This window comes from Falco punctatus (genome assembly GCF_963210335.1).
Source record: "Falco punctatus genome assembly, chromosome: Z".
Classification (NCBI taxonomy): domain Eukaryota; kingdom Metazoa; phylum Chordata; class Aves; order Falconiformes; family Falconidae; genus Falco; species Falco punctatus.
The window spans coordinates 18,987,105-19,013,536 of record NC_137586.1 but is presented as its reverse complement, the minus strand read 5'-3'; the positions used below and the strand labels follow the sequence as shown (position 1 = coordinate 19,013,536).

At 36.1% G+C, this 26,432-nt stretch overlaps 1 protein-coding gene across 1 annotated transcript in view; it reads right to left on the bottom strand.

The window, feature by feature from the left end:
• Positions 1–3,664: 3,664 nt before the first annotated feature.
• Positions 3,665–26,432, bottom strand: part of NDUFS4 (NADH:ubiquinone oxidoreductase subunit S4) — a 48,371-nt gene continuing 25,603 nt past the window's right edge. The window contains exons 3-5 of the mRNA XM_080373117.1: positions 12,574–12,746; positions 8,218–8,291; positions 3,665–3,873 (exon numbers count right to left, since the gene is read on the bottom strand). Of these exons, the coding sequence (XP_080229243.1) occupies positions 3,770–3,873; positions 8,218–8,291; positions 12,574–12,746 (351 nt within the window). The 3' untranslated portion in view covers positions 3,665–3,769. The remainder of the gene's footprint in view (positions 3,874–8,217; positions 8,292–12,573; positions 12,747–26,432) is intronic.

The window sequence follows — 26,432 nt, the reverse complement described above, 5'->3', positions numbered from 1 at the left end:
TCTACCAGATGACAAAACTTTGCAGGTAAGGGAAATTAAATTCTCCATTTTGTAGTATCATTTAATAGTCTAATTTGTTTTAAATTATCCGTCAAACTGCACAGTTAAGGAATATACTGCTAGAAATCTGAATCTGTGCTTTTAGTTTCCTGACATCCTTTAGGTTCCATTACAATATCACGACTTTGAGAGTTGCAGGGCCTTTATTACAATAAAAAAATTGTTCATTGGCATTATGAATGCTGCCAATCTTCAAAATCACTTGGTATCCTGCAAATGTCATTTTATCACAACAGAACTATGCAAAATATATTAAGTATTTGCAGGTATGCAATCACATTTTGTAAGAAGTCCTGTACTGCAAAGTAAGTATTACTATCTATAGTCAGCAATAGAACATGGTGCATTTACTTCCAGCATTTCAGTTTGGCTTAGGTAAAATAAATGCCATAAAATACAAAGATTAGGACCATTTTGAACATTCAGAAGACAACTACACAGGGTTGGTTTGGGTTTTGTTTTTCTGTGCCTCATCACTGAATTGATGTAAGCAGGCATACAATTGACAGAACAGATTACATTGTAAGGAACTTGGAGAAAAAGTGGCAGGAAGGGGAAAATGCAAATGTGAGATAAAATAAAAAAAGAAGAGGTTATTACTAAAGTTAAGATTTCACCAAAATAGTCTGGTTTTCAACACAAATTATAGTACTGCAGTAGCCAACCTTTTGAAACTCATGTATTAAAACTTTTATGTAGTTAAGACATTTTTAAAAAATTACAAAAATTTAAAAAAAAAATCTGTTAAAAATATCCTCCTTTCTTAGAAGAAGGAACTTTCACCCAAACTTGACAGGAATAATCCACATCTCATTGTGTCATGTAGCTGGTTGAGACAGCAATGACAGGTAATAAGCCTTTTTTTCAGAAAGCTGGTGACACCATGGATCTAATTTTCTGGAACTTGTCCAGTAGTGCAGAGTTCTGCCTCCTGAACTTCACACAATGTATCTACACAAGGCCAAGTGTAAACTACTTCAGATCAGTCCCTGTTAATTTTTTGCATCAGACTTCCCACAACAATAATGGAAGCCACAAAACTGTAAAGAAAACGTCTCAAATCCACACAGCTCAACAAGAGAATGTGAATGTAGTATCTATGTAAGGCTCCTCGGCAATACTGGCATACAATTGCCTTGTAATTCTTTAATACTCTTTTGGTTGTTATTACCGTGTAAGCTGGTAAGATAACTCAGATTCATGTAAATCCCACTGAGTAAACAATGTGTTCTATTTGCTTGGGAGCATTAAACTTTTTGTTTTCTCATTAATGATTCTGACACTTCCATAGGTTTGAAACATTACTTCCATTAAAAGCTTTGTTTAGCAGGATGCAGTACAGCTACGCCTACCACCAAGATGAATCTGTAATCTATTTCAGCATTTGTATTAGCCTTGAGTCCTCAAAATCTCTAGATCTCCATTTTCAGATCAATGGCTGTGGATACTAAAAGAACCGATTATGGTAGTTTACCTGCTGCGCCTTTTGTTTTTACATATTCTAGATTTGGGAGTAGTATTACCTGTCATAATACACTGCAGAGTAGACAGAAGCTCACCAATGAAACACTCACTTCTGAAGGTACTTAACTGAAGACAGTCAGAGTATCTTGTACAGCTTGAGTTCCAGCCTAGTGCTGTAGTATTCTGGTAAGTTAATGAAAGGGTAATGAAGCTGAGGGTCTAGAAGATTTTTTGATCTTTAAAATATATTCCTGTTGCCGCTGGTCCTCTGCAAGCTCTTGCACTCCACTTCTAGGGTTCGAAGAGTACAGCGATGATGATCAGCTCTTCCATTCTTAAGAAGCCATCTATCAGGAGGAAAAAACCCAAGTCCTAGGAAAGCGATCAGAGGAAAAGAAGATCTGGGCTCATACATGACTTAAGGACCTAGGGTGCGGTGTGCACTACAGAATCACAATGAACATATGCATTATGAAAAAAAGCTTTCTTCCGTGGGAAGGGGACTTAAATTCACCTTGGAATATTTTCATTATCTTAGTAGCAGAAACAAAACCAAAAGAAGCTGTTCTCTATGTGAAACTGATTCTAGTTATGAGTTTAGATTAACATATAGCAGCTTCATATATTAGGTGTCCAGAGGTAATGTTAGGTATCTAACATTATCAGTGTACTTCCCTGGACTACATAACTTAAAAAACGGAACTGTGCACCTGCCACATTAGATAACCCAGCATTTTTCAATTTAATATTGACATTCTTATACAGCTTGAAGACCATTAAATTAAGATCTTGCTGCTCTTCACCTGTAAAAGACAGAAGAAAAAAAACCCCAACAAATGGCTTTTCTTAACTACTGTCTCCTTAGTAAGATCAGCACATTAAGCTCAGCTGGAATACAAAGAGATGCAGTAGAATCTGGTCTGTGAAGATTCCAGTTTGGTGCACTTTGGCGTTCCTGGAGGACCTTAGGCTCCACTGCACAATGCAGCACTCAAAACTCAATAGGAAGATGAATAACAGTTCTTGTCTGCAATAGGAAAATAGCGACATCAGCCAACTGGCTGATTACACTGAAACTGGGTCAAAAACAATGCTTTAAAGAAATGTTAGCCAGCATATAGGGCAGCTGGTTAAAACTGAAACAAGAATATAATCAAATCTGGGCAACACAAGGTAGTTTTATGCCTTCTTTCAGCTAGAAATCAGCTATAGGACTTACACCATTCTTTAGATCTATATTGAGAGAGCAGTCTCCTGTTTCTTCTGTAACTGTTGGGATAAAACTCTCAGTTGCATAGAAAGAGGTGTACCTTCCCCCAGTTTGTAACAGATTCCACTGATCATGTGTTGACACCTCAATTTATTAAGTAAAAGTTAAAGTGAATATATCAAATGCCATAGATACATAACCAAGGATTCCAAACAGAATATTGTGCATTACTAAAATTAACAATTTAATGTCACATAGACAAACTGAGTTTAGGCTACATATTTGGTGTGAAGGCTAAGATACTATCACCATATCTCTTTTAGGCAACAGGAAACTTCAACGCAGATAAAGGTGTAACTAGCAATTAAAAAATAGCATTATAATTATATAAGCTATCTGACACTATTCTGACAATCTGTGAAAACTGTCTTAGTTTCACTTTTGAAGAATGTCACAAACAATTGCAATCCCAATCTTTTGGTTTAAACCTCCCCCATATCAAACATAAAAATCAGTGCTTTCTATTCTAGTCATAAATCTTTCTGGAATAATGACAATATTAATTAGGGCAGAAAGGAAGTTATATAATACACATTTTACTCATATGCTAAGTTTTATATATCATACTTTGCTCTTCAATTGACAACTTCTTTTGTATAGAGCAAGAAAAAATCCTAGCTTCTATTGAGAGAATTTATATATGCAAGGCTGGTTAAGTTTAAACAAGATAGTCAATATAAAATTACCATTGAAAAGCAATCATAATCTTTAAAGTTGCAGCTGATTTCAAACATTCCTTTAGATAGTTTCCTAGCACAGCAATTTTTTAGAAGTATGAACACTTCAAATCTCTTCTATTTATAGGGAGGTTTGTAACAGGTTCAATTGGAGACATCAAAAACATTTTAAATAGACATCACAAGATGCATCTGTAGTTTAAAGGTCAAATTTATTAGGAGATTAAGAGATGTATTATACATGGACTATAAATACAGCACAGCTGACTTTATTTGCAGTCAGGCAGCCAATGCCAACCTATTTTGTAGACACCCTCGTTCTCTTGTTCCAAGAAAAGTTTGCACCATAAGACTTGAATTTAGGTTTTGGAACCTTCTTCTCTTCAACATCATAGCTCCAGCCTGGAGGTTACAGGGGGAATGGTGGGAGGAGACAAGAAACAAAAGAGAATTCTAAATATTCTCAGCATATAACATTGAGCAAATGCAACTTAAAACCTTTTAACTTTAATATCTTTTTCTCCACGTAGGCATCCACTAGTTTATTCCTATGTAGTGGGCAGCAGTAGTATCATAGATGTGACATAAGCCCGTTCTCCCAGTTGCTAAGACCTCTCCATACTACGTAGCCCCATTTTCTTTACTACTGCAAAAAACTTGACAGTCATCAATGAAAAGCTCAACAGTGAACGCTGACTGTCCTGCAAGTTCATGGCTACAAAACTCCAGAGAATCACAGAAACACTAAGGCTCTGTGTGTGCTGGGACAGGAAATTAAAATAAGATAAGGAAACATGGAAAAAAAGTAGCATACAGAAGATCAATCCCAAAGGTTGGCAGAGAATGGAGACCTTGGAAAGCTAGAGAAAAAAGAAGGGTGGAGAGGCCAAAAGAAAGTAAGACCAAAGAAAAATCTTCAGCATTAGAAGGAGTTTAATACTTAACATTTTTGTAAGTAAAAAATCAGGGGTAAAAGAAAAGAGAATGAAGTGATAGAAGACAAGTAAATTATGTGATAGTTAAGCGAGAGAAATGCTAAAAAATGTCAAAAAGAGGAGGTGGAGACATTAGTGTTTATGTAAATCAAAATGCAAATTGGTTGCAGCTTCCAGGTGCCTGGAAAGGTGCCAGGGCAGCACTCAGTATTCCAGAGTTTGGTCTCTTTAGCTGCAACACTTCACTCAAAGTTGAGATACTTGAGTTGAAGCTAGATGTGGTTAAGTATGCAGTTTTAACTGTTACTAATAAGATGATACTTTTCTTCCTTAGTTTTAAAATAAAAACTTGTAGAGTTCTTAAAAGTTTTAACATATATATGAATTTTTACATTTATGTCCACAGAAAACACTCAAGATACACCTACATGTCAAAACATGATTTGTAACATACACAAGTTGTCTTGTCACCATGCCTCAATTTTGTGTATTCAAAAATGTCACACAAACATTTTCTTCATGTTTATTAGGCTGGATCAACATTCATTTCCAAGTTAACTATTCTTTGCAAGAAATACTGGAATAGAGGTTTTAAAAACATGCTCTTTCCATCTGAGCGAGCACTGGCTTTTGCCTTCTGTTCCGATTAAAAATACAAGCTTGAGTAAACAGCCAGAACCAGATCCAGAGACAGACATTGGTATTGCAACATTTAGCATTGTAACACCTAACTTTGAGACACTGGCTTCTGGAATGGATCTGTAGCCCCAAGTTATTGCTTCATCTTTTTATAGACCAGATCGAAAGGAGCTGAGTGCCTCCAAAAGCGATTCACAACAGCCAGCACAACGACTTGGGCTGCTATAGCTGTCCAAAATCCACAATGTTAGTTACATCTAACTTTGGATTGCAAAAGGCTACAGTATGTGATAAGGTTTTACGCTCTGGAACAGTCTCGTTGAGTTAGGCACCTTCAGTTGTTCATGACAGAGAGCAGAGGTCACTTTTATAAAAATACCACAACAGTGGGGGAGGTTGTTCTTGCCCAGAACCCCGGCATACAAGCCAAGTAGATGAAAAGCAGATTTAATTGTCTCTGGAAGTACACCCTCACTATCTGACTAAAGGTTATTGTGGAGTAGAAAAACTCTACATACTTGTTACTAAAGCTGTATGTTTTTAAAGAACCACCTTGGCGACAGGACAAAAAGGGATTTAGGGCGACAGGCTATAGTTTTAATTTCATTCAGTTAAAAGTGGTTCCTCCTTGCCTTGTCTTCAGAGTATTGTCAGCTAACATATTTTGGACAGAGATCTCTCCCATTACTGTATTCAGTGCTGTTATTCCTACATTAAAAAAAACATCAGATGGAGCAGGCATAAAGATAGTTTGCCTCACATTCCTGAAGTTCTTAGGTGAGAAAGAGCTCTTAGGTTTCCCAATCATATCAAAATACCTGAAATACCTAGGATTTGCAGAAATTGAACTTGAGGTTCTTAAGGAATTTTGTAACGGAAAACTTGGGTGGTTCATACAGGAAGGACAGAGGTAAATATTTGTGTTCCTAGATTTAGACATGTTTCAATAGCACATCAGTTTAGAACCTAAGTTCTACTGTAAATGTGTGCCTAAGTTTCTCATTTTTTTTCCAAAAGCAGAACTAAATGCTGTGATTTTTATTTCCAGCTACATCTGATACTGCAGCTATTACTATAGAAAATACTATGCACATATCATATGCATAAAACTAAGCCACCTTATATAAAAATGGAATAATAATTTAGGCAAGCCAGTATCTGCAGAAAGGTTTGGTGCATCTCGATTATGGCACAATTAAGGGTGCTAGGTAAGTGAATATTGAACTAATGATATTAACACTTAGTTTAGTTGGCAGAATTTTTCTGCACTTTTCCTGTGCAATGGAGATTCATTACTAATTCAGTGAAGGCATAAATTTTCTACACTGAACAAATATAAAGTATTTTACCTGAATCTGCATTTCAAAAGGACAAAATATGTCATATCTTTGGACATGTTATAAGTAGCTCATTAACATAGTGATACATAGGCCAGGATTCTTTTTTTTTTCTTATAGGCTGAATTTCCCAATAAGTGGAAATAGTGTGAACAATACTAAACACAAAGAAGCATAAGTAAAGCAACAGCAGATTCTCCAAAATTTATTTCTTCACAAAAGATTACAAAATACTATTGGAATTGCACAGTGACTGGTATATCCAATACAAACATGATGATCCTACTAATTTCTTAGTGAATACAATTTAATTTTCAACAAAATTAAGACTATTAAGTTTAAAAAAATCCATTTAAAGAGGAACAGAGGAATTCAATACTAGCTTTTATCATTAAAAAGTGCAAATAAATTGCACATTAAATGATTTAGATTCTTAATTGTAGAAGCTAATGGACTTACCCTGTTTGGGTGTACAGCTTAAGCCTTCTAACAACTTTGCACGATTTGGCCTGACCAAAAAACTTCACTACCTGTCTACCCCAGACTAAATATAGTTGAAAGCTGTAGACCACAGGTAAGAAGACTTCTGAACAAGTTTGCACTCCATGTGCATTATTCCTGCCTTTAACTCAGTGCAATTAATCTCCCTCACATCCATAAGCACTAAGCATCAAGCCTAGCTCTTTAAGGAAAACTGAACTGATTTAAAAAAAAAATTGCAGTGAAAAATTCATACCAATACATAGAATGACTTCTGAATATTCAAAAGGCTGAGATTATGCATACGTAATTCTGTCAGAAAATGCAAGTCTGAATAACCAAGTAAGTTTACAGATACAGTCCTTCTGCTACACTATTAGTACTAAAATTATTAAGTAATGATACTGGCTTTACTCTCTTTCTCAAATATGATCAAGTGTAAATGTTTAGACTTTAGTACTGTACTTTGTAAGTAACATGTAACTTCCTCAATCTACAACTTCCTCAAGGGGAGCAGTTGAGGGGGAGCTGCTGATCTCCTCTCGACTGGTGACCCGTGACAAGAGGCAAGGAAATAGAATGAAGCTGTGTCAGGGGAAGTTCAGACTGGACATTAGAAAAGCTTCTTCACCAAGAGGGTGGTCAGTCACTGGAACAGGCTCCTCAGGGAAGTCGTCATGGCAACAGGCCTATCAAGAGTTCAAGAAGCATCTAGAATACACTCTTAGTCATATGGTTTAGTTTTAGGTAGCCCTGCGATGAGCAGGGAGTTGGACTTGATGATCCTTATGCTCCCTTCCAACATGAGATACTCTGATTCAATGATAAATCCATTCTGCAACATGGCCAAAACTAAAGTCCAACATAATTACTTGGTGGTCACTTAATTTTAGTTTTTCTGATTATCAAACACTGACAAGGGTTCTGACAGTCTTTCCTTAACTAGAATTCAGATGCTCATGTCAAGCCTTCATGCAAAAATTTAACTGCCATATAGCTGGGACCTGCAGCTTGGGATAGTTTTGAAGTATTAATATTGATTTTCCTCCGAGAGTTAAGCAAGGCTCAGTTCTTATTCAAAACACAGATACTTGCTTTATTTTTGCAATAGTAATGCTAACAGGCTGGAACACTTATCCAGAAAGTGAAAGGCCTAGATTCATGCCTTCAGTGCCCTTGGAAACATTCGGCCCCATTTTCCTCCTCCTCAAGCAGAGCACTAATGGTCTGCAGATTTTGCAGAATAGAGGGAAGATACTTTATCCTGTACTTTTTCTGTTGTTAATACTTCGGAATCAAGATTGCCTATAGAAAGTTGAATCACTCACACCCAACCTGTACAATACATAACGTACCGTTTTTTTCAGCAAAGGCAATGGCATCTTCCTTAGTAGAGAAAGTAAGAACCATGTTGGATAAAGGATCAGCACTGTAAGAAAATCACATGACAAATTTTAAGCACATTTGAAATAAAAAATAACTGTATCTGTATCTCAAATGCTAGTCAAATGCTGTATGTACACCACCTCACAAGGCATTCAAAATCTCTTTAATTATTTCTGGGATTAACCTTTTTTTCTGTAGGGTATTGTTTCATCCTTTCAGTCTGTTAACCTCCCCTCCTAACTCCTTGCAGAAATTACTGTGTTAAGTTTTTTATTAGACAAATATATCTAACCACCTGCTGAGGTTGTAATATCTGCTCTGCAACAATCTTTTTCTTTTTAAAGCTTTGTAGTGCCTCTCTTTTTGGAAGGTCAGGAGGCTTAAAGTAGTTTTGAACATTTCAAGGAGACCTGGAGTCTGTAGAGCAGCTAGGAGAAAAATAATGTTATACAGAAAAGAGCAGAATATCAAAAGTGAGCAGAACAGGAATCAATAAGAGACTGAAAAGTACATTACAGAAACTCAGGAGTTCAGCTTTGGCTGAGGTCACATGACCTCCACAAATTATTCCAGTGCAGCACGCTGACCGCAGGCCACCACTGAACAGAAAGTTCAAAACCACAAACTGCTAGCTAACTAACTACACAGTGGTTAGTTTTAAATGATCAGCTATTCCTCACCTGCATTTCTGAAAGAAATCAAACAGCAAAAACCTTTCTGAAACAAACTGAAAACTCAGTTTAAAAAATAAACTGCATTTGTTGTTACAAAAGCTCAATTTACGAACAGTGACAAGTGATGAAAAAAATAGGTTCTAAAAATTAACCTACAAAACTTCTAGAAAATAAGATACTGGTTGTAGCAGCACAATGATTAGATAATGCTTCCCTGAGACAACACTGCACATGAGCCTGGGAGACAACTCGGAAGACAAAACCAAATTGCAACAGATTACTGAAGGAGCTACCTCTCAACTGTTCTCTCTCTGAAGCTAGAAGGTAAATGAAGAGAAAAAGCAACCAAAGCTACACTGAACTCTCTACAATAAAGGACAAAGCCTGTGACTGGAGGAGGGGGAGGGAAAAAGGGGGAATCTAGCTTCCAGCAAAGACAACAATGTAATTTTATCTGATGTACACATGGGAAAATGGAGTTCACTATATATCCAATATATTCCCCAAGAAAAAAAAAAAAAAAAAAAAAAAAAACCACAACAAATACAAACAACAAAAAAACAAAACCAAAAAAACCCCAACAACAACAAAAAAACAGCATACAGGCAGAAATTACACTTTCACAAGCCATTAAGATGGGTTCTCTTGAAGACATTTAAAGATTTCTCTTACAGAGCAGTAAGGAGAATTAGGAACTAAGAAATAGTCCATGACATGAACAGTGGAGAATCAAGTGACCCACACTGCAATATCGTGACAACTTTTGCTTTTTGTCCTTCTCTTCCACAGCTGAGGTTGTAAAACTCTTCTCAACACTACTAAGTGGAAACAAAGAAGTTTAAGTCTTATGTGTAGTGAGGGACCACTGCCTGTTCAGTACTGCAAGTCTGGTGAAAACCTTACAGGACAGAGGTAGTTTGAATATGAGGATTGTGCAGAAATTATTTGTGCTGTTTTCATACGGGATCATCTTCCATTCAATCTAAATACAGATTTTTTATTTCTTCCCATAAATGAGCTATCCATGTGTTTAAGTTTGGATAAGCTGTAAGCAAACTGGAGTTCTGGATGGCCAGCATCACATCCTGATAGCGTCAGCAACAGCACTGCTGCAGGATGTGCAATGACTGCCCTAAACTGTCTTATCAGTCACAGAGATTCCAAGTTTCGTTCTCTTATGACATCTTGTACAATTGAAACCATGTATTTCCCATGTTCCTTCATTTACAGCTTTATATTAAAAGATGTACTCAAGAACTATCCATAGGCATTCCCGTAATGAAACTGCCTGATTTAAAAAAAAAAATCCATGAGTCCATTTTATTTTGACCTAATGTTGGATTATTTCCACTGAAACCTATATCCAAGAAACAACAAATGCAACAAAAAAAGCAAATGAGACTGTAAAATGATACAAGTATAGCAAAGACCTACAGGTAAGCAAGTACATTGAGTTCAGAGGAAAAGGGATCTATCTCCAGACTCTAAAGGGCTCTAAATCACTAAACCCATTACATTATTCAAGAGTGAATGGGAAAACTTCTAAGAACTGTTCTTTGCAGAAATTAAATCTGAAGAGAAGAAACTCTTCTTAGGTATTTCTCAGTGTTCAATGGTAATTTGAAATTACCAGAATGACCACTAATAGTTTTTGCAAAAATCCCTTAAAAATTAACAGATACAAACTAGTTTAAAAAGCTCTTAACCTAGCTGTGTCAATTCTCAACACAGCACTTGCTTTTGACCTACCTGGAGTTTGCTTACACAGGAAATATTTCTTTCCCTACTCCAAAATAAAACCACATGCAGAGATGGATTAGTTCAAAACAGTCGTTCCTTTTTTAAATTCCCACAGTAAGATCACTCCAGGACAATTTAACATACAGGTAAGCCCTTAATACCAGGGCTCATTTTTCTAGGTCATTTATTTAGCACAAATGGTTATAACTGTTAGAAAGGTTAAAAGCATTTGTTCTGGCTGAGATGATGCAAAATCCCACACATAAAATAATTTGTCTGGGGAGGTTAAAGACAGCTGAAAAGCAAAAGGAGATCAGAAGAAAAGTTAAAATTCAAACTGAACCAAAGTAGATTTTAGTAGCATCTGCTAAAATGTTACATCTGTGCAGTGGTGTAAACACCACCATACTTCAGTGGCTAGACACTTAGGGGGCACACAAGTCGGGAGGGAAAGGTGTATTGCTGGTCAACAGTCTATTACTTCATTAATTTAGGCCCCATGAAACAACAACCTGGTCATTACTTGTTAAATGTAGCCATCTTCAGTAGGTGAGTCACCCAAGGCATACATGTATTAAATCACTGAACTCTTATCCTCTGAAACAACAATTTAAATACGCTTAAGATGAAATGGTGAAAAAACCCCAAGACATGCTTGAAATGAGGTCATTGTTATATAAAAGCTTATCGTTTTAGAACAGCTATTTTAACAGACTGTTTAAATACAATTAGTAAGTTAATTCATATTCAGTATTTTTTCATGTCTAATGACAGCTGAGCTTGGCTTCCCCAGTACTTTGCAATACTGATACAACTGAGATGTTCCAGGTTGTGAGTCTTCTCAGTTTTTTACAGGAAACCAACATAACAGGAAGACTTGATTTCAGCAATACTCTGAATATTTCTGGATACATTTATTTTATAAATATGTTAAAAAAGTAAAAAAAAACAAATTAAAAAAAAATGTTCTGTGACTGGACTTAGAAGGTATCAAACAATGTCCTCAAATTATTTAATAATTAAAGTTTTAAGGTTTTTTTCATGTAATTTTGTATTCTATCATTGTAAGCACTAATATGATTGCAGACAGAAATTTTCAATACATGTTGTATCCTTTCTGAAGTTTAAACAATATTCTCTAGTGGCTATTTTTTGTTGATGTAGAATAATTAACTTTTCTGAATATGCCTCAAACAAAACAGCTTCAAATCAAAACCACAACACTGTCAGAAGAATTACTAGCGCAGCCCTCACAGTTTACAGGAATTCTAAGTACACTGTAAAATGTAGGTAGTACCTTTATATAAGGAAAAAAGAATTAAAAATTAGCTGCATCCAAGTTGTATTTATGGCTCCAAATTATAGCATTTTTAGCTAAGATTAGTAGTTTTCTGGCATATTTAAGAGTTTTTACTGCTAATATTAGCAACACTGAAACAAGCAGTGTAAGATTTTAAATATGTTTGGTTTGTTTTTTTCTTAAATTAGGTATGGCTCCATTTCAGATCTTCAGGATATTTATAAAATTATGTAAAAAAAAAAAATAATCCAGATTTTATGTTTAACCAAATTTAAAAGACCCAACTGACAGCTAAGGAGGATTTACTGCTTCAGCTAACAAATAATATTCTTTCCCTGATGCTGCCATACAGTAACATCACTGCAAATGTAATTGTTCACATTTCTTGTTGTTAACACTTTTTTCAAACTCTTCCAGATGATGCTGGGAGCTAAAATCTTTAAACATAACAGATCATGAATCACATGACTAAATAACCCAAGCACTTGCTGTAAGAACTGTTAAAACACAAGTAGATTTACAGGTAGGTAGGATAGTTCAAACTTAACGTTTACATGAACAGTAAGAGCCAAATATAGAAGAAAAATATTTCCCATTCAGTAACTACTCACGTAGATGCCCAGCCCATTAAAGGGTTCTCCCAGCGCTCTCTGTTATCGAATTCCATCTTCCATTTCTTTGTATTGTTAACTCCTGCCTGCATTGCATTACGCGCTGGAACAAAAATGTGAACTTTTCTGGTTTTGATGTGCTCATCTGGAACACCAGTTAAAGCAGTGATATCCTATGAAAAACACAAGGGAACTTGTTAAAAAAGGGTTCATGTAAAAGGCTTGTAAAATAACACTGCTTACACTTTTTACATAATTTCATGCTTAATTTTTAAAGTTACAAATAAAGAAAAAAAATTTCAAAAAAGTATGTTACGAGTTCAGTTGTAAAAAAAGTGAAGCTGATAGATGCTGGGGCTGCTATCACCCTACTTCCCCTGGCTGAATTAAAATTTTGCATGGATCAGCTACCTGAACATACTCATTTCCCTGCTATGGAACTGCTAGTGTCAGAGAAGGGACAGGACATTCCCTCCCATCCTCTGACCACAACTGCGAAGTCAGGACTGCTCCAACTGGCACCAGTTAAAGTAAATGTGGAGATGTGTAAACTCTTCTTTCACCCTTAAAGAAAATACTGGAGCACAGACTGAAATGACAAATCCTGGAATTTTACATTAACATTAGGAGCCTGAATTTCATAGGAGCAGGGCTATTTACCAAATTCCTAGCCAGCCTACTACGTGCCACAGCGTAAGCTCTTTCACTCAGACAGAAGTCTGTATGTTATTAAGAGGCACCGACATCCACACTGACCCCAGAAGCTATGCTTAGCATGAAAGAAGAAGAGGCAGGAGGTTCTCTTCTGCACAATATTCTGTTGATTGAGACTGCAGAGCAGGTACTAGAATCCAGCTCTCTTGATTCTCTAACCATTAGTTATTATATAAAATTGACTCCCTTTTGTTTCAAGCTATGAGTATCAGCTTTTTACAGTCAATTCTTCTCAATTCTTCTCTTGATATTCACGATTAAGAGAGGAACATTGATACTGGTAACATTCATCAGCATTTTTGTGAAGGACAAAAGGATTCAAGGGATTCCAACCTTCAAAGACACAAAAGGGCTCGTAATATTGCACACAGTCAGTAGTAGGATGCCCTCCTCTATTAAGGCTTGGCTTGTGACTCAACAAATAAACTTAACAAAGATAAAAATTGAAGGATCACAAAACCAGCATAAAATATTAATTGACTTTAACAAAGAATAAGATAGGGAAAAACTTCACAAGAACTGCTGTGAAAAATTACCCTCAGCAGCATCTGGTATAATAAAAGTGAACTTTCTTGCTAAAAACTAAACAGTAATTACATAAAATTAACCTGTCATTTCACCCTAGTAGAGTAAAGAGTGAAATCAAACATCAAATCCATCTCTAAGAATGCTAAACTGCTCCTGTTCCTTACATACTTAAAAGGCCAGTGGGAGCTCCTCGGTCTCCTTTCTTGCCCTTTGCTTCCCTTCTCCCTCCAGGAACAAATAGTAAACTGGCAAAAGTCAAAAAAAGTGCAGCAAAACGTTGGACATACTGAACTCGTCTCACCAGTACTGCCATGACTTGAATTAAAAGGCAAACAAGTTTAAATAAAACACTGTCGCTTTTAAATGTCTGCAGCTACTAACTTACTGGGATTTTGTTTTGTGGCAAACTTGAAAGCTCTTGGTGCTGTCACCAGATCATCCTTTGAAATGAGGCAAGTGTCATTTTTTTTGTTTACTTCAGAAAATAGATTTTGGGAGATAGTCTCTCTAAACTACAAAACAGAGCAAGTTTAAAGCATGTGACTTGTATTTGCAATTAGAACAGCAGGAGAAACAAACAAGCATGCACATTTAATTTTTCAATGTCTGACATTTCTACAAAGACTACCAAAAGAAAGTGTCAAAATATCTTAACAATTCCATTATAAATGCTTTCATTAGGACCGAGTAATGTTTATTTTTAATGAGTCTAGCAGTGATACGAAAGAGAAACATGAACAGTCACTGCAATGTTGCAACATGTATGTAAAATATCTCCTGACAGACTGGCATTTCTGACTGCTGAAGCTTAAACACAGTTTTGGAAGGAAATTGCTTAAAGTTTTCTTATTTGAATTGGCAAAGTGCTTTGTTTAACAAAAAAGGGGGTTTTACCTGCAGTAAAGTTTGGCAGGGGTTCAATGTTTCAGCTTGCCTGTTTATAGGAACAGGCTACTATATTAGCCTTTATTTCTGTATTAAACAAGCATGCATATCTAGAAAACATACAAATATTCACAAAAATTTTGGTTTTTCCCCCTCTATCTGCTACAGGCAAAAATTCTAGGTTTGTTATCGAATACCTCCAAATGTGCAAGCTTCAAAGTAGCTCAGAATAATGGTATTCTTAACTACTATTATTCTCAGCAATTCATGCTTCAGATTTAGAGGGTTTTGAATTCTTCCAGAATTATCTGGAATTATTAAAATAAGATACTACATGAAATAACATTACCGACATATATAATTTCCTCTTTTGAAGCCTCCACACCAGAGAACCATAAAAATACTACATGTTAGTGTACACAGAACACAATCTAAAGAGAGCATTAAAAACCAGCAAATGCTGTATTTATGAGGCAACCATAGAAAAGAAATGCCTAGACTTGTTCATCTGAATGAAAATAAAACCAAAACCCCAGACAAACCGTAAGTTCCTTCAAGCCATGGTTTTTTGGGCACTCAGTTGGCTCCAAATCAAAGTTATTTCACTAATAGTACAGGATTCATCCCATAAAAAAAATCTTTTCAAGTTGAAAACTAAAATATCTACATGGTGTTGCTAGCTCTTCATACTTTGATTCATTATAGCTAAAGTTTCCATGCCTTCTGGGAATCTAGCAATCGTTTATTGATATCTTCCCTGTTTTAAAGCTGGCAATTGAACAGACAGTTGTTAGGACAATGAGTTTCTGGTTTCTGAAACCCAAGTTGTCCTGACATAAAATCACTGGTTATGCTTGCTGTAGACATGTAAGGTACTGTAGCATAGCTGAGCTGTTGCCAAAGATATGGAATAAAAAGGCTTGGCATCTATCACATACTTGACACCTAAAGAGCACAGAAGCTCTAAAATTCCTATTCCCTGTAGGCGCACTCTTAGTCTAGACAAACTGATTTCTCACACTTTTAAAATGCATTACAACACTCTATTGTGATCATTTCATCCACACAGCTCCAGCAAGTGACAGAAGAACCTGTCCTTTAAGCGACATTTCAATGGGCTAAAGCTCCCACTCCAAGATGCCATTAAAACAATATAATACTTGAAAAGAACTATGCTGCACTGGGTTGAACTCTTTACTGTGTCTTCAGTGCTTTGTTCTGAGTTCAAGTTCTCATTGAAACTACCTGTGAACCAACTTTCCAAAACAAAGATTTTTTGACAGCTGGTTTCACATTACTATCTCTTTTTTTTTTTTTTCTTTTCCCTAAAGTGTTCCTTACTGAATTTTGCCACATTAGCATATTAAAATATTAGTGAGGTGTTCAGCATTCAAAATTCTAAATAATAAGGTGACAATATAAAAGACCTAAGATTTGAACTGTACAGGTTTGCTTTACTAGAAATTAACAATCCTGCTTCACATTTTAAGGCAGGCTATCATCTAAAAGCTGCATTCTGACATTATATTTTTCTTGATATACACAGTGTGTTGTTTCTTTTAATAGCAACCTCTGAATTTCTTTGTAATTCAAAAAAAACCAAAATACTAATTTTGAAACATTTTGGCTCTTCCTGGAATAAGCTCAGAGGGATGAAACACTTTTTTTGAACTGCAGAAATCACATCAAATTGCTTACAAATGAAGATAAGGGTTTTTCTTCATTATAACTTATACTGCTATCTATGAATGCTTGCCACGGTGGAAAGTAAAGCTGTTCTAGGAAGAGTAATAAGAAATTATAAACGTGCTATACAGCAGTGAGAAAAACTGGTTCACGGAGGCAGTGTCAATGAAAGCAATATTCAGCATGAAGATGACTTTTAAAGGAAATGAGAATTTCCTTCTTTTAAGTACTCTACCAATAGCACACATTCCAAAGGGGACAATAAACGGAATTCTATCATTCAAGGGAAAAAGACCAATGATTGAAAGAATCTCTGAAAACAAATGTTTTTGAACAAATGGGTCAGGTGTGCATAAAGGTGTCATGTTTCTCCTAGGACATTTCTTTCCACTGTAGAAAAAACCTGTACATAACCACTACCAACTATCTACTGTTTAGCATCCCCCTCCCTCTTTTTTTTTTTTTAATAAAGGAAACAGGGAACAAGCAATGGGAAGTTGATGTCAAAACACAGAAAAACCTCCCAGCAAGCTTCCAGCAACCACCCAGGATTTAGAGTCTTGCTAGCTGCTCTCTTTTCAATACCAGAATTTCACACATTTCAATGACCATTATGACTTCAAAGAATCAAATTTTCATCATTGTCCGTCATCTGCCGGTTGATTTGTATAAAGGAGTTCTTCTGCATGCATTCCAGACAAAGGACTCCTTACTTTCGTGGCTATATATCAAGTTTAAAAGTTCTGTTTGTGACAGTTGTGTCTGTGGTAAATTAGGGTAACACTGAAGGAGTGCAGCTGCCCTGCAGGAACCTCCTTTCTGGCATCATTTCACTTAAATAAAAACTGAATAATTAGCTTCTGCCTTTATTAAACCGCAAAAATGCCACTGGCCTTAGTAATTACTTCCGGTTGCCCCACCTACTTAACCTCAATAGTTTACACTTGTTAGAAAGGAGGAGAAGTTTTCTGGAGCTTACAACAGCTTGCTCTCTTCCCCACCCCCAACATGTTTTACAAGACTAAGTGCATAAAGTTTCACTATAAATTAATGTTGCAATACACTTTCTTTAGTAGCTGTTATATCAAAGCACAGAACATCTTGCATAATACCCACAAAATAGCTGCCGTGAAAGGGACTTTTTATGTAGTGTGCTCAGCTGCTTAGGCTGCAAGTCAGGATGAGAACATTTATGTCTCTACACTTCAATACGGTATTTTTGAAACAAATGCAAGAGAACAGAATCTACTATGCAAATTGTCAGTGGAAAAATGGAGCAAAATGAACTAAATGTGGTCAGACAACATTTCTCTAACAGCTACAGACATAACAAGGGGAAAAAAGCATATCTGCCCTTAGGAAACTCTGTATTACACAGAACAGAGTTTTCTTTCAGGTTTCACAATCATTTTGCATTATCACAGTAATTTGTGAACAACATGGTGTTGCCTGTAACATGCTCTCCCACCCAACCATCCTGCAGAACGATTAACAAAGATGTGAGAAAAGCACTGAAAGAACCCTATTTTAAGGAGACAGGATTCAATGATAATAATGACTGCATGATAGCTTCTACTTAAGAGTATCTCCTTCCATAGGCAGTTTTGCAGAAATCACTGAAGAGAAACTGGAAATGAAGAAAACGATATGCTGAAAAGTGGGTCTAACAGAAGCAGATACTGTCACAATACTGGAATCCACATAAGTCTATTACAATACTTTTTAGATTACTGACTGTCATTATGTAAAGGTGTTCTCAGCATCCTAAACAGTCCAACATCCGCCAGCGCTGCTAGCTTCAGCAAACTCTATTCATCAGTTTGTGTTTCACAGCTGAGGAGATACTACTTTAACAGCCATGATAGCTAAACATTTGCTGTTGTCGCAAAGCCTCCTTGAGAACTTCCCTGTCATCCCACTGCACAAAGGCTCACTCCACTTTCCCAACAATATTGTGCATGCCCAATACTATTCCATGCTGATTGCATGACATACTACAAACACAATGGCATAACACATCCCACAAGCACATTAAACTAACATCACCTGGATTTGTTCAGAGAACGGGATAGAACAGTAAACAGGAATAACTGACTGGATTTCTAAAAATCCCAGGTGCTCTCTACAAATTGAAACATGACTTCACCCTAGTAAGTAGAAAACTTCCTGCTTACTAACTCTTCTTTCTCATCTTAAAACAGTTTCATTATAGTCTGCATTACATTCCCAAATTTCATATCCATATTCGTCTTCTGCAAAAGAAAGACTGTATTTATAAAAGCAATTAATGGTAAAAGTTATGGCAAAAGTTGCTGATCTATGCTTTTGTTATTTTAAACCACAATACTAAAAATAAAACAAAAAATCTCAGATTTCGCACCTCAGTGCTCTGCCAAGCCTCAAAACGGAGAGGTGTTTTTCTTGACAAACATGTGACAAATACCAATCATTCAGCTTGCATTCTTCATGGACAGGTAAACAACATTTTAGAAATTTAAAAATGAAACAGTCGAAACACTTAAGTCCCACTTTCAGCACAGATAGATATTTCATGCTTAGTATACTTTTTCTGCCAAGGAATAATCAAAGAGCAAGACAAAATGATTATTTGATTATTAATCATGTACGGTTTTTTTCCTGTAACAGTATGTCTTAGTTTTGTAAATGTTGTCTGGGTAAATACTATGAAATTAAAGAGAAGAGGAATGAAATATCTGGGTCTACACTTCAGAGCTTCTCCATATGACCGAAAGTAAGAAATATTAAGTAAGAATATTAAATGGAGAAAAGTAGGTGCAGTCAAGGGAGAGCAATAGATTTCATACAAACAGATTGACATTGCTAGTAGTAGTCATCAGAGACTTAAGTGTGGTCATGACATTCTTCAAATTAAGGAGATTATACACAGTGGGCTTATCTTGAACAAGGTGGGGGAAAAAAAGTCTTAATTACTTACAGCAGATATTGTAGAATACTTTTTCTTGTAACACAGCAAGATTTAGAGGGAATGTATTTTCTAGAACCCATTCAAAGTGTATGTAAGCAAACCTTTTGCTTACACACAGGTGTCTGAGATTTTTTTACTACCCGTAAGGCAGTTTTCTACAGTGCACAACTTTCAAGCATTTTCCAAGAACTTCACAATCTTCAGATTAAAAAATGTGCAAAAAAAAAAAAAATCAATTAAGAGTAAGACTACAGCAGAGTATTTAGACCTTAAACTATCAAATAAAAGGAGAGGCAGTTTTAGTTTTCCTACATTTAGAAAGGAGATAATTGGTTGAATATAGCTGATATAATTGAAATAATCTGATTCCTCTTAGAATAATTTAGTTATGACAACACTCTGCTCCTTTACTACCATAAGCAACTGTTCTTAAATAAACTATTTCTCAGTTGGAAAACAAGCAGGCAGGAAGGAGCTTTAAAGGAAAGAAGACAAAGTACTAGCAGCTAGAGCCCACCAGACAGCATTGTACTGATTCCCCCGATTAGTTCATATTTGTATACACTATTACATAAATAGTATATTGTAGCTCACCTCCAGTTCAGTGATGGTATGTTCTTTCAAACAAAATTTATTCAGATTGTACTTCTGATGATTTATGCTATACTCCTAACATAAGTCACAATAAGCAAACTGGCTCACAAAGCTAAACATAGTATTTCAAGAACATCTAGGTGAATTATTCACTAAAGGTGACTCTTGAGCTTACAGTTATAAAATGTAGTTTTGCTGACGCAAAGCCTCAGCCTGCAGCTCAGCACGGGGTCTTCCATATCTTAAGCGAGAGCCAAAATTCAGGCTACTCTTGCACATTGGGAATAATTTTCTGTATTTTTTGTGTGTGTTTCTAATGCCACTTCAGTAAAGTCCTTATTTTTAACATTCACTAAAAGTTACCTGTCTTTACAAAATAAATGATAAGCATACAACTTAAGTGATTTTTGTAAAGTTACTGTTTTTCAGGAATTCTGTCAGAAACAAGAAAATTAACAGTACTCATCTGCTTTATGCCTATTTGAAAAACTTACAAAGCTTCCTTTAAAGTACTCACTAAGAAATTTTGCAAGTAAGGCCCAGGTGGAATTCCCAAATACCCGCACCATTTGTTTCACCGTCTTCAGTTTTTGTAAGGAAGGGGTCTAATCTGTGTTAAATGTGTGGCTGGGGTGCCTTTTCTCAGTTTTGTGGAAAGGTCCCTTACCAGTTCAAGCTGCAAAAGACCCAAGGAAGCATGATGTTCACAGCCCAGCAGTGAGCTGGGACAGTACTCACACAGCAGCAGTGTAATTAGTGCAGTGAAGCAGGAACACCTTGGCCAATTCATACTGTAATCTGGAAAGCAAATATCCTAAGGTTTGAGCTGCTGAGTTCAAATTTGGACGTAAGTGCAGTCTTAAGATTTGAGAACTCTAGTAGTTTCCTATCATGAAACCATCAGAGACATTATCACTACATAATATGAAACATCCATTGTGAATTCAGTTTTAACTAGTCAAAAATCTCCCTGGGCTGGTAGCTACAACAAAGAATACTATTTTTTGTTTTGTTTTTACATTTCATTATTGTGCATTCTGGTGTTCTTTGCATTTCACCTCCCACCCCTTAATTCCCTATTTAATTATAACTGTGGAACATAATTTAAGGGTTACAATTTAACAAACTGTTTAGGGTCTGGTTTATTTAAAAAAGACAATTCATCAAAGATGGGGGTGGATAAAAGGCAAAAAGTAGTGTTTCAAAGTTTTAACCTGACAATAATGTCACACTAGTGCATGGTCTGCTACTACAAACAATATCGAGAAACCCTGAGTTCATGTAAACGGATGGCTGCCTTCATGGTGATGTATGTTCTCTAGTCTTTACACCTCCTCTAAAAAGAAAGTGATTTCTGTAACAGATCTTTGCCACATAGTAACAAGTGGTATACAACAGAGGAGAAAACCAGGAGCAAATCCCCAATCAAGAAACAGAAATTTAAAGCAAAATTGCTATCGGTGCATGCTTTTTTAGAAGAAAAGTTTCCTTTAAGAAATTACAAGCCAGACAGACCTGGTAAAAGCTGTCCCTTACCCTAATGAAAGATGTAATGCTTCTGTGTAATATGCATGGCCTTTAAAAGTTGAAAGCAAGTGCTGAACAGTGTACATAACTTCCATACACAGCAGGTAGTGAACCAAGAAAGAACTGACAGTTACCCACGTTAAAGAGATGCACAATAAGGAACTGTTATGCAGTGCTAGCATACTGAAGGTCTGTGCATGAGGGATGTTGCGGTTATTAACAGCTTAAATGTTCACTCTATTTTGTTAATTAGTGCATACAGCTTTTAAGCCTTAAAATGTGTTTTAGAAGGTTCTTTTCTAACAGTAACACAGTCATTATTCCCCAATGGATACGGGAATTGATGGGGTTTTCAACTGTTTCAACATCATCAATAAAATACACAGCTTAACATCACTAGACAAAACCAGTTCCTTTACATTCATCCATATGGTTAGTTAAAATAGAAGCTTTCTACAATCTTTTTCTAAAAAGCTGAACCATAACTAGAATGTATTAGTGTTATTTCACAACCTGTTTTCAGTTCATTCTGTCTAGTAGTCTGTCCCTGTGATTTCTGCTTTGGCCTTTATATGCTTGGCCTTGAAGGTTATTTACACGACAGAAATCATGGTATTACACTTCCTGATAAAGTAGAGAGAAATCTGTCACCAATTAAATTCAGTAATTAATTTTTCAGATTGAATTCAAATTTACATGTAGTGTATCTACATCTTTCCTTTCAGTTTTCTATTACTGTGAGGAAAAATAAATAAAATCAAAGGATGCTACAATGTACAATTGTGTTTACTAAACAATGATAAAAATTAAGACACTGTACTGGAAACAGACACTAGGGAAGAAGATAACAAACTTCTGACTTAAAGAACCAGAATTAGTTGACTCAAGAAGGCTTTCAAATGGAGTGGAGATGGCAATAAAAAATGGAAAAATAGTTATTTATTTTTATACAGGAATATATGTGCACATCTACAAAATCAATCTGTAAGGAAAAACTATCCACTTTTCACGTTTGTAATCGGAATTAATCATGATAGCCTTAACTTTTTTAAAACATTTGCAAAATAATTGTAACATCTTTAAAGAAATACTGTATTTGGTATGTCTTATCAGCATTTTGTAGAAATTCCTTATAGCTCAGCTTCTGCCCACTTGTTAACCCAGCTTTCAGGCTAACAAGTAATAGGATAAAATTTACTTCACCATCAAGCTGAGATGTTCTTTTGCACTACTTGTAAGCCACAACACATAAAAAGACTGAGCAATTTCCCTACAGTGCATGCTTCACAACACAAGAACTAAACTGCATACTAAAACTCAGGACCTGAACATCAGATGCTGCCTCCACGGCCCATGTCCCCACTTAATGCAGGTTAATGTTCCTAATCTGAGAAAGCAGCCATAAAAGCAGTTCAAAGATAGCTCATAAAACAAGCCATCACAAACTGGAAGTGCATCTGGTTCCATTTCATCATTCATTTTCTGAGTAGAAAGACATAGTACTGCAGAAGAGCCTAGCTCTCTTGCAGTATGACTAAGATGTTCAACGATTCCCACAGGATTATGAGGATTTCTAGACAAGGAAAGTTTTTCCCTTCTGACTTGATAAAATTATTCAGCTAGAACTTCAGAACTAGAAACAGCTTTCAAGTCTGTACATAGAACTCTGTTAGTTAGGCTAGGATTTGTGTCTTAAATCTACAACTTAGATATGCTGCAGAAGTTCAGAAAGACACATTGATTGAACTGCAAGCCCCCTACAATTAATTGTACATTCAGTATTCCCAACAGGACAAGAATTCATGTGATCTACAAAAATATTTCATAACACGGGATACTAACTTAGGTGTTCAGATAATGGCATTGTATTATGAGAACATGAAAATACTATCTAGCCTTTAAAAAGCAAAACAGCTCCAGAAATTATGTTACTTCTTACTCCTGTTGATTACTAGACTGTATCAATGGCTTTTATTCTTTCTAGCAGATTAGAAACATTGCTTATATACTTTGACTTAAAAAAACAAGTATTTGCATGTTGAATAACCCTTTGGAAGCCAGACAAACTAAACATGGTACAATGATACTCCTTTAATTTGTTCGAGCAGCCATCGTAGCAAGCTCTTCAAAACCAGTATTCTTTGATAGAAAATTAAACACGGTGTCATGAAACAAAAAAAAAAAAAAATCGCCTGCATACCCTTCAAAGAGACATATTCTTTGACCCAGTGCTCCAGACTAAAGCCTTGAAATTTTTGCACAAGAATGCTGCATGAAGGAAGCCCAGACAAAACAGACACTCGAGATGTTAGGTTATGTAACCTCAATATCAGGCACTCCCCCTTCCAATACCCAGCAGAGATAGCACCACCATGCACCAAAAGAGAAGGCTCTGAGACAAAGAAATCCAAATCCTTTACCCTGTCCTAAAACCAAAACAAACCTCCACAGGGGTAAGAGTGCAATTGCTATCACTTATTCAACTATGTACCACTTCATACAAGGTTCTGGGCTACTTGCAACTTATGTAGTTTTCTAAACTGAAAAATAAAATTATCTCAAGCTGAACTTTAGTAATACAGCACTATTTATTGCTCTTAAAGGACAGCTGAAGGTGATGGCAATTTCTTTACTTGGACTGTCATAACTACAGAAACTTTATCGTGGAGAGTAACTTGTTGCCTGCAGCCATGCTTGCAGAAAGCTCTTTATTGGTATCCAGCCAACCAGGTTTTCTAAACCACTGCAAGCTTCATCAAACTACAATTGCTTAGAAAAACAAGTTGTAGCAAGCAGTATAGGCTGAATTGAGCTAGACTATTCCAAGTGAAAAGGGGTTTAATTGCCAAACAGCACAATATAGTGAATTTGCAGTACTTAAAAACATGTACAGAACTAGATAATCTGGCGAGTATGCACACAGCTACACCTGAGTTTGTACTGTATTTAAGACCGAATACAACTACCAGCCAAAACCATGAAGAAGAAACTGTCAAATTACTTAAATATTTAAAAAGAGAAAGAAAAAAAAAGGCAACCAAACAAATAAAACTGTTTAGAAATACATGTATGCTCTGACAGACCAGTGTTGTATACATGAAGTGACAAGGATTATCACCATCCCCAAAATCAATAAAAACTTTAAATATTAAATTTCACATTAGCTGCTTGACAAAATTAACCAACACAGTTTTTTCCCTCCTCAGAGCAGTCTTTCTTTGTTGGGGGGGGGAAGGGGCCGGAGGGGAGAAAAGAGAAAGAGAGAAAAAAACTTTTTCGTAGATTGTTTTGCAGCAAAAATGCAGATTCACAAATAAACTATCAGTGATGACAAAAAGTAAAGGTGGGGTTTTTTATTTATTTGTATTTAATATTTAATATTTGACTCTATACAAAGTCCACTCTTAAATAATACACTTTTAGTAAAGCAGATGTATTTTCATTTGCATAGTGTTCTCCTTTGAATATTTCAGTTTTATTGAAATAATGCTTTTAATTCTGAAATAATTCTAGAATGTGGAACCTTGTACCCTTTGAACAGGACAACTGCCTATCATAAAGCCATACATATAAAGCACACAAAAATATCAAAGTTACATTCCTCGTCTAAAGAGGAATGCTGTACTTATCATCTTATATGGTAACGAGTTGAATAAATATTGCAGCTAGAGTGGTCTAAATGAAGAAAAGATTATTCTAAATTCTTCTATCCCATTAAGTTACTTTACGAACAGCTTGAACTCACCCTCAAGTAATAACCCCACAAGGGGTTAACAGCATTTTGGAAAAAAACCCCAACACAGAACATCCAGTATATCCTTATTATCTAACACACTGGTAATGCTTGGAGAATTCTTGGCTGAATAGCAGTTTCAAGAAAAGCAAATCTAGTAAGCCTGTCTTTAATAAATGCATACTTTGCCAAGTGTTTCTCTTCACCAAGTTCCAAGATCAGTTCCTATACACAGTCTTCAAATGCAGTGTCACACTGTCTTGCAAGTAATGTTGTGACATACTACTCCGGTTATCAGAGTAAAGTATATTATCTATTTGTGGTTCTTGGGAAATGCTGCTAGCATTGATCACACTTTAAAAAGCATATGAGGGTGGTGAGACACTGGCACAGGCTGCCCAGAGCAGCTGTGGATGCCCCATCCCTGGCAGTGTTCAAGGCCAGGCTGGATGGGGCTTGGAGCAACCTGGGCTGGTGGAAGGTGTCCCTGCCCATGGCAAGGGGTTGGAACTGGGTGATCTTTAAGGTCCTTTCTAATCCAAATCATTCTATGGTTCTATGTTAAAGCTTGATTTGCTATGCCCTTTGTTTCACAGCACTGTAGCCTATCAGGATTGAGATTTCAAGAAGTATTGTCATTCCAGCCTATTTTTCACTTGTTTGTATATTTTATTTTGAGCCGCAGTATTACCACAGTTTATTATAGTAAAGTTTATACTTCTCTAATCAAACAAAGATTATACAAGTTCATTAATTTCTAAGCCTAGCCAAAGTTGGGATTTGGATGGTGAACAATGAGTCAATACTGAAAACATTGTGTGATGTTTGCTAATAATGAAAATGATGTTTGCTTCTAGAAAAACTGGACTGGAGTGTTTCTGCAACTCTTTTGCTGAAGAGGTTCACGTTCTGAGAATTCTAATAATACAGTGCTACTCCTGGATTATCCAGTAGTAAACACAACAGACACTGCCTGCTACCTCTGGACAGCCAAGAGGAAGCTGCTGAGATTCTTGATATCCATTTCACAATAGTTACTAGAATCATGGAATCATTTAGGCTGCAAAAAAACCTTGAGATCAAGTCCAGTCATTTACCTAGCACTGCCAAGCCCACCATTAAATGATGTCCCCAGATGCCACATCTACACATCTTTTAAATATATCCAGGGATGCTGATTCCACCACTTCCCTGGGCAGCCTGTTCCAAGGCTTGACCACCCTCTCAGGGAAGGAATTTTTCCTA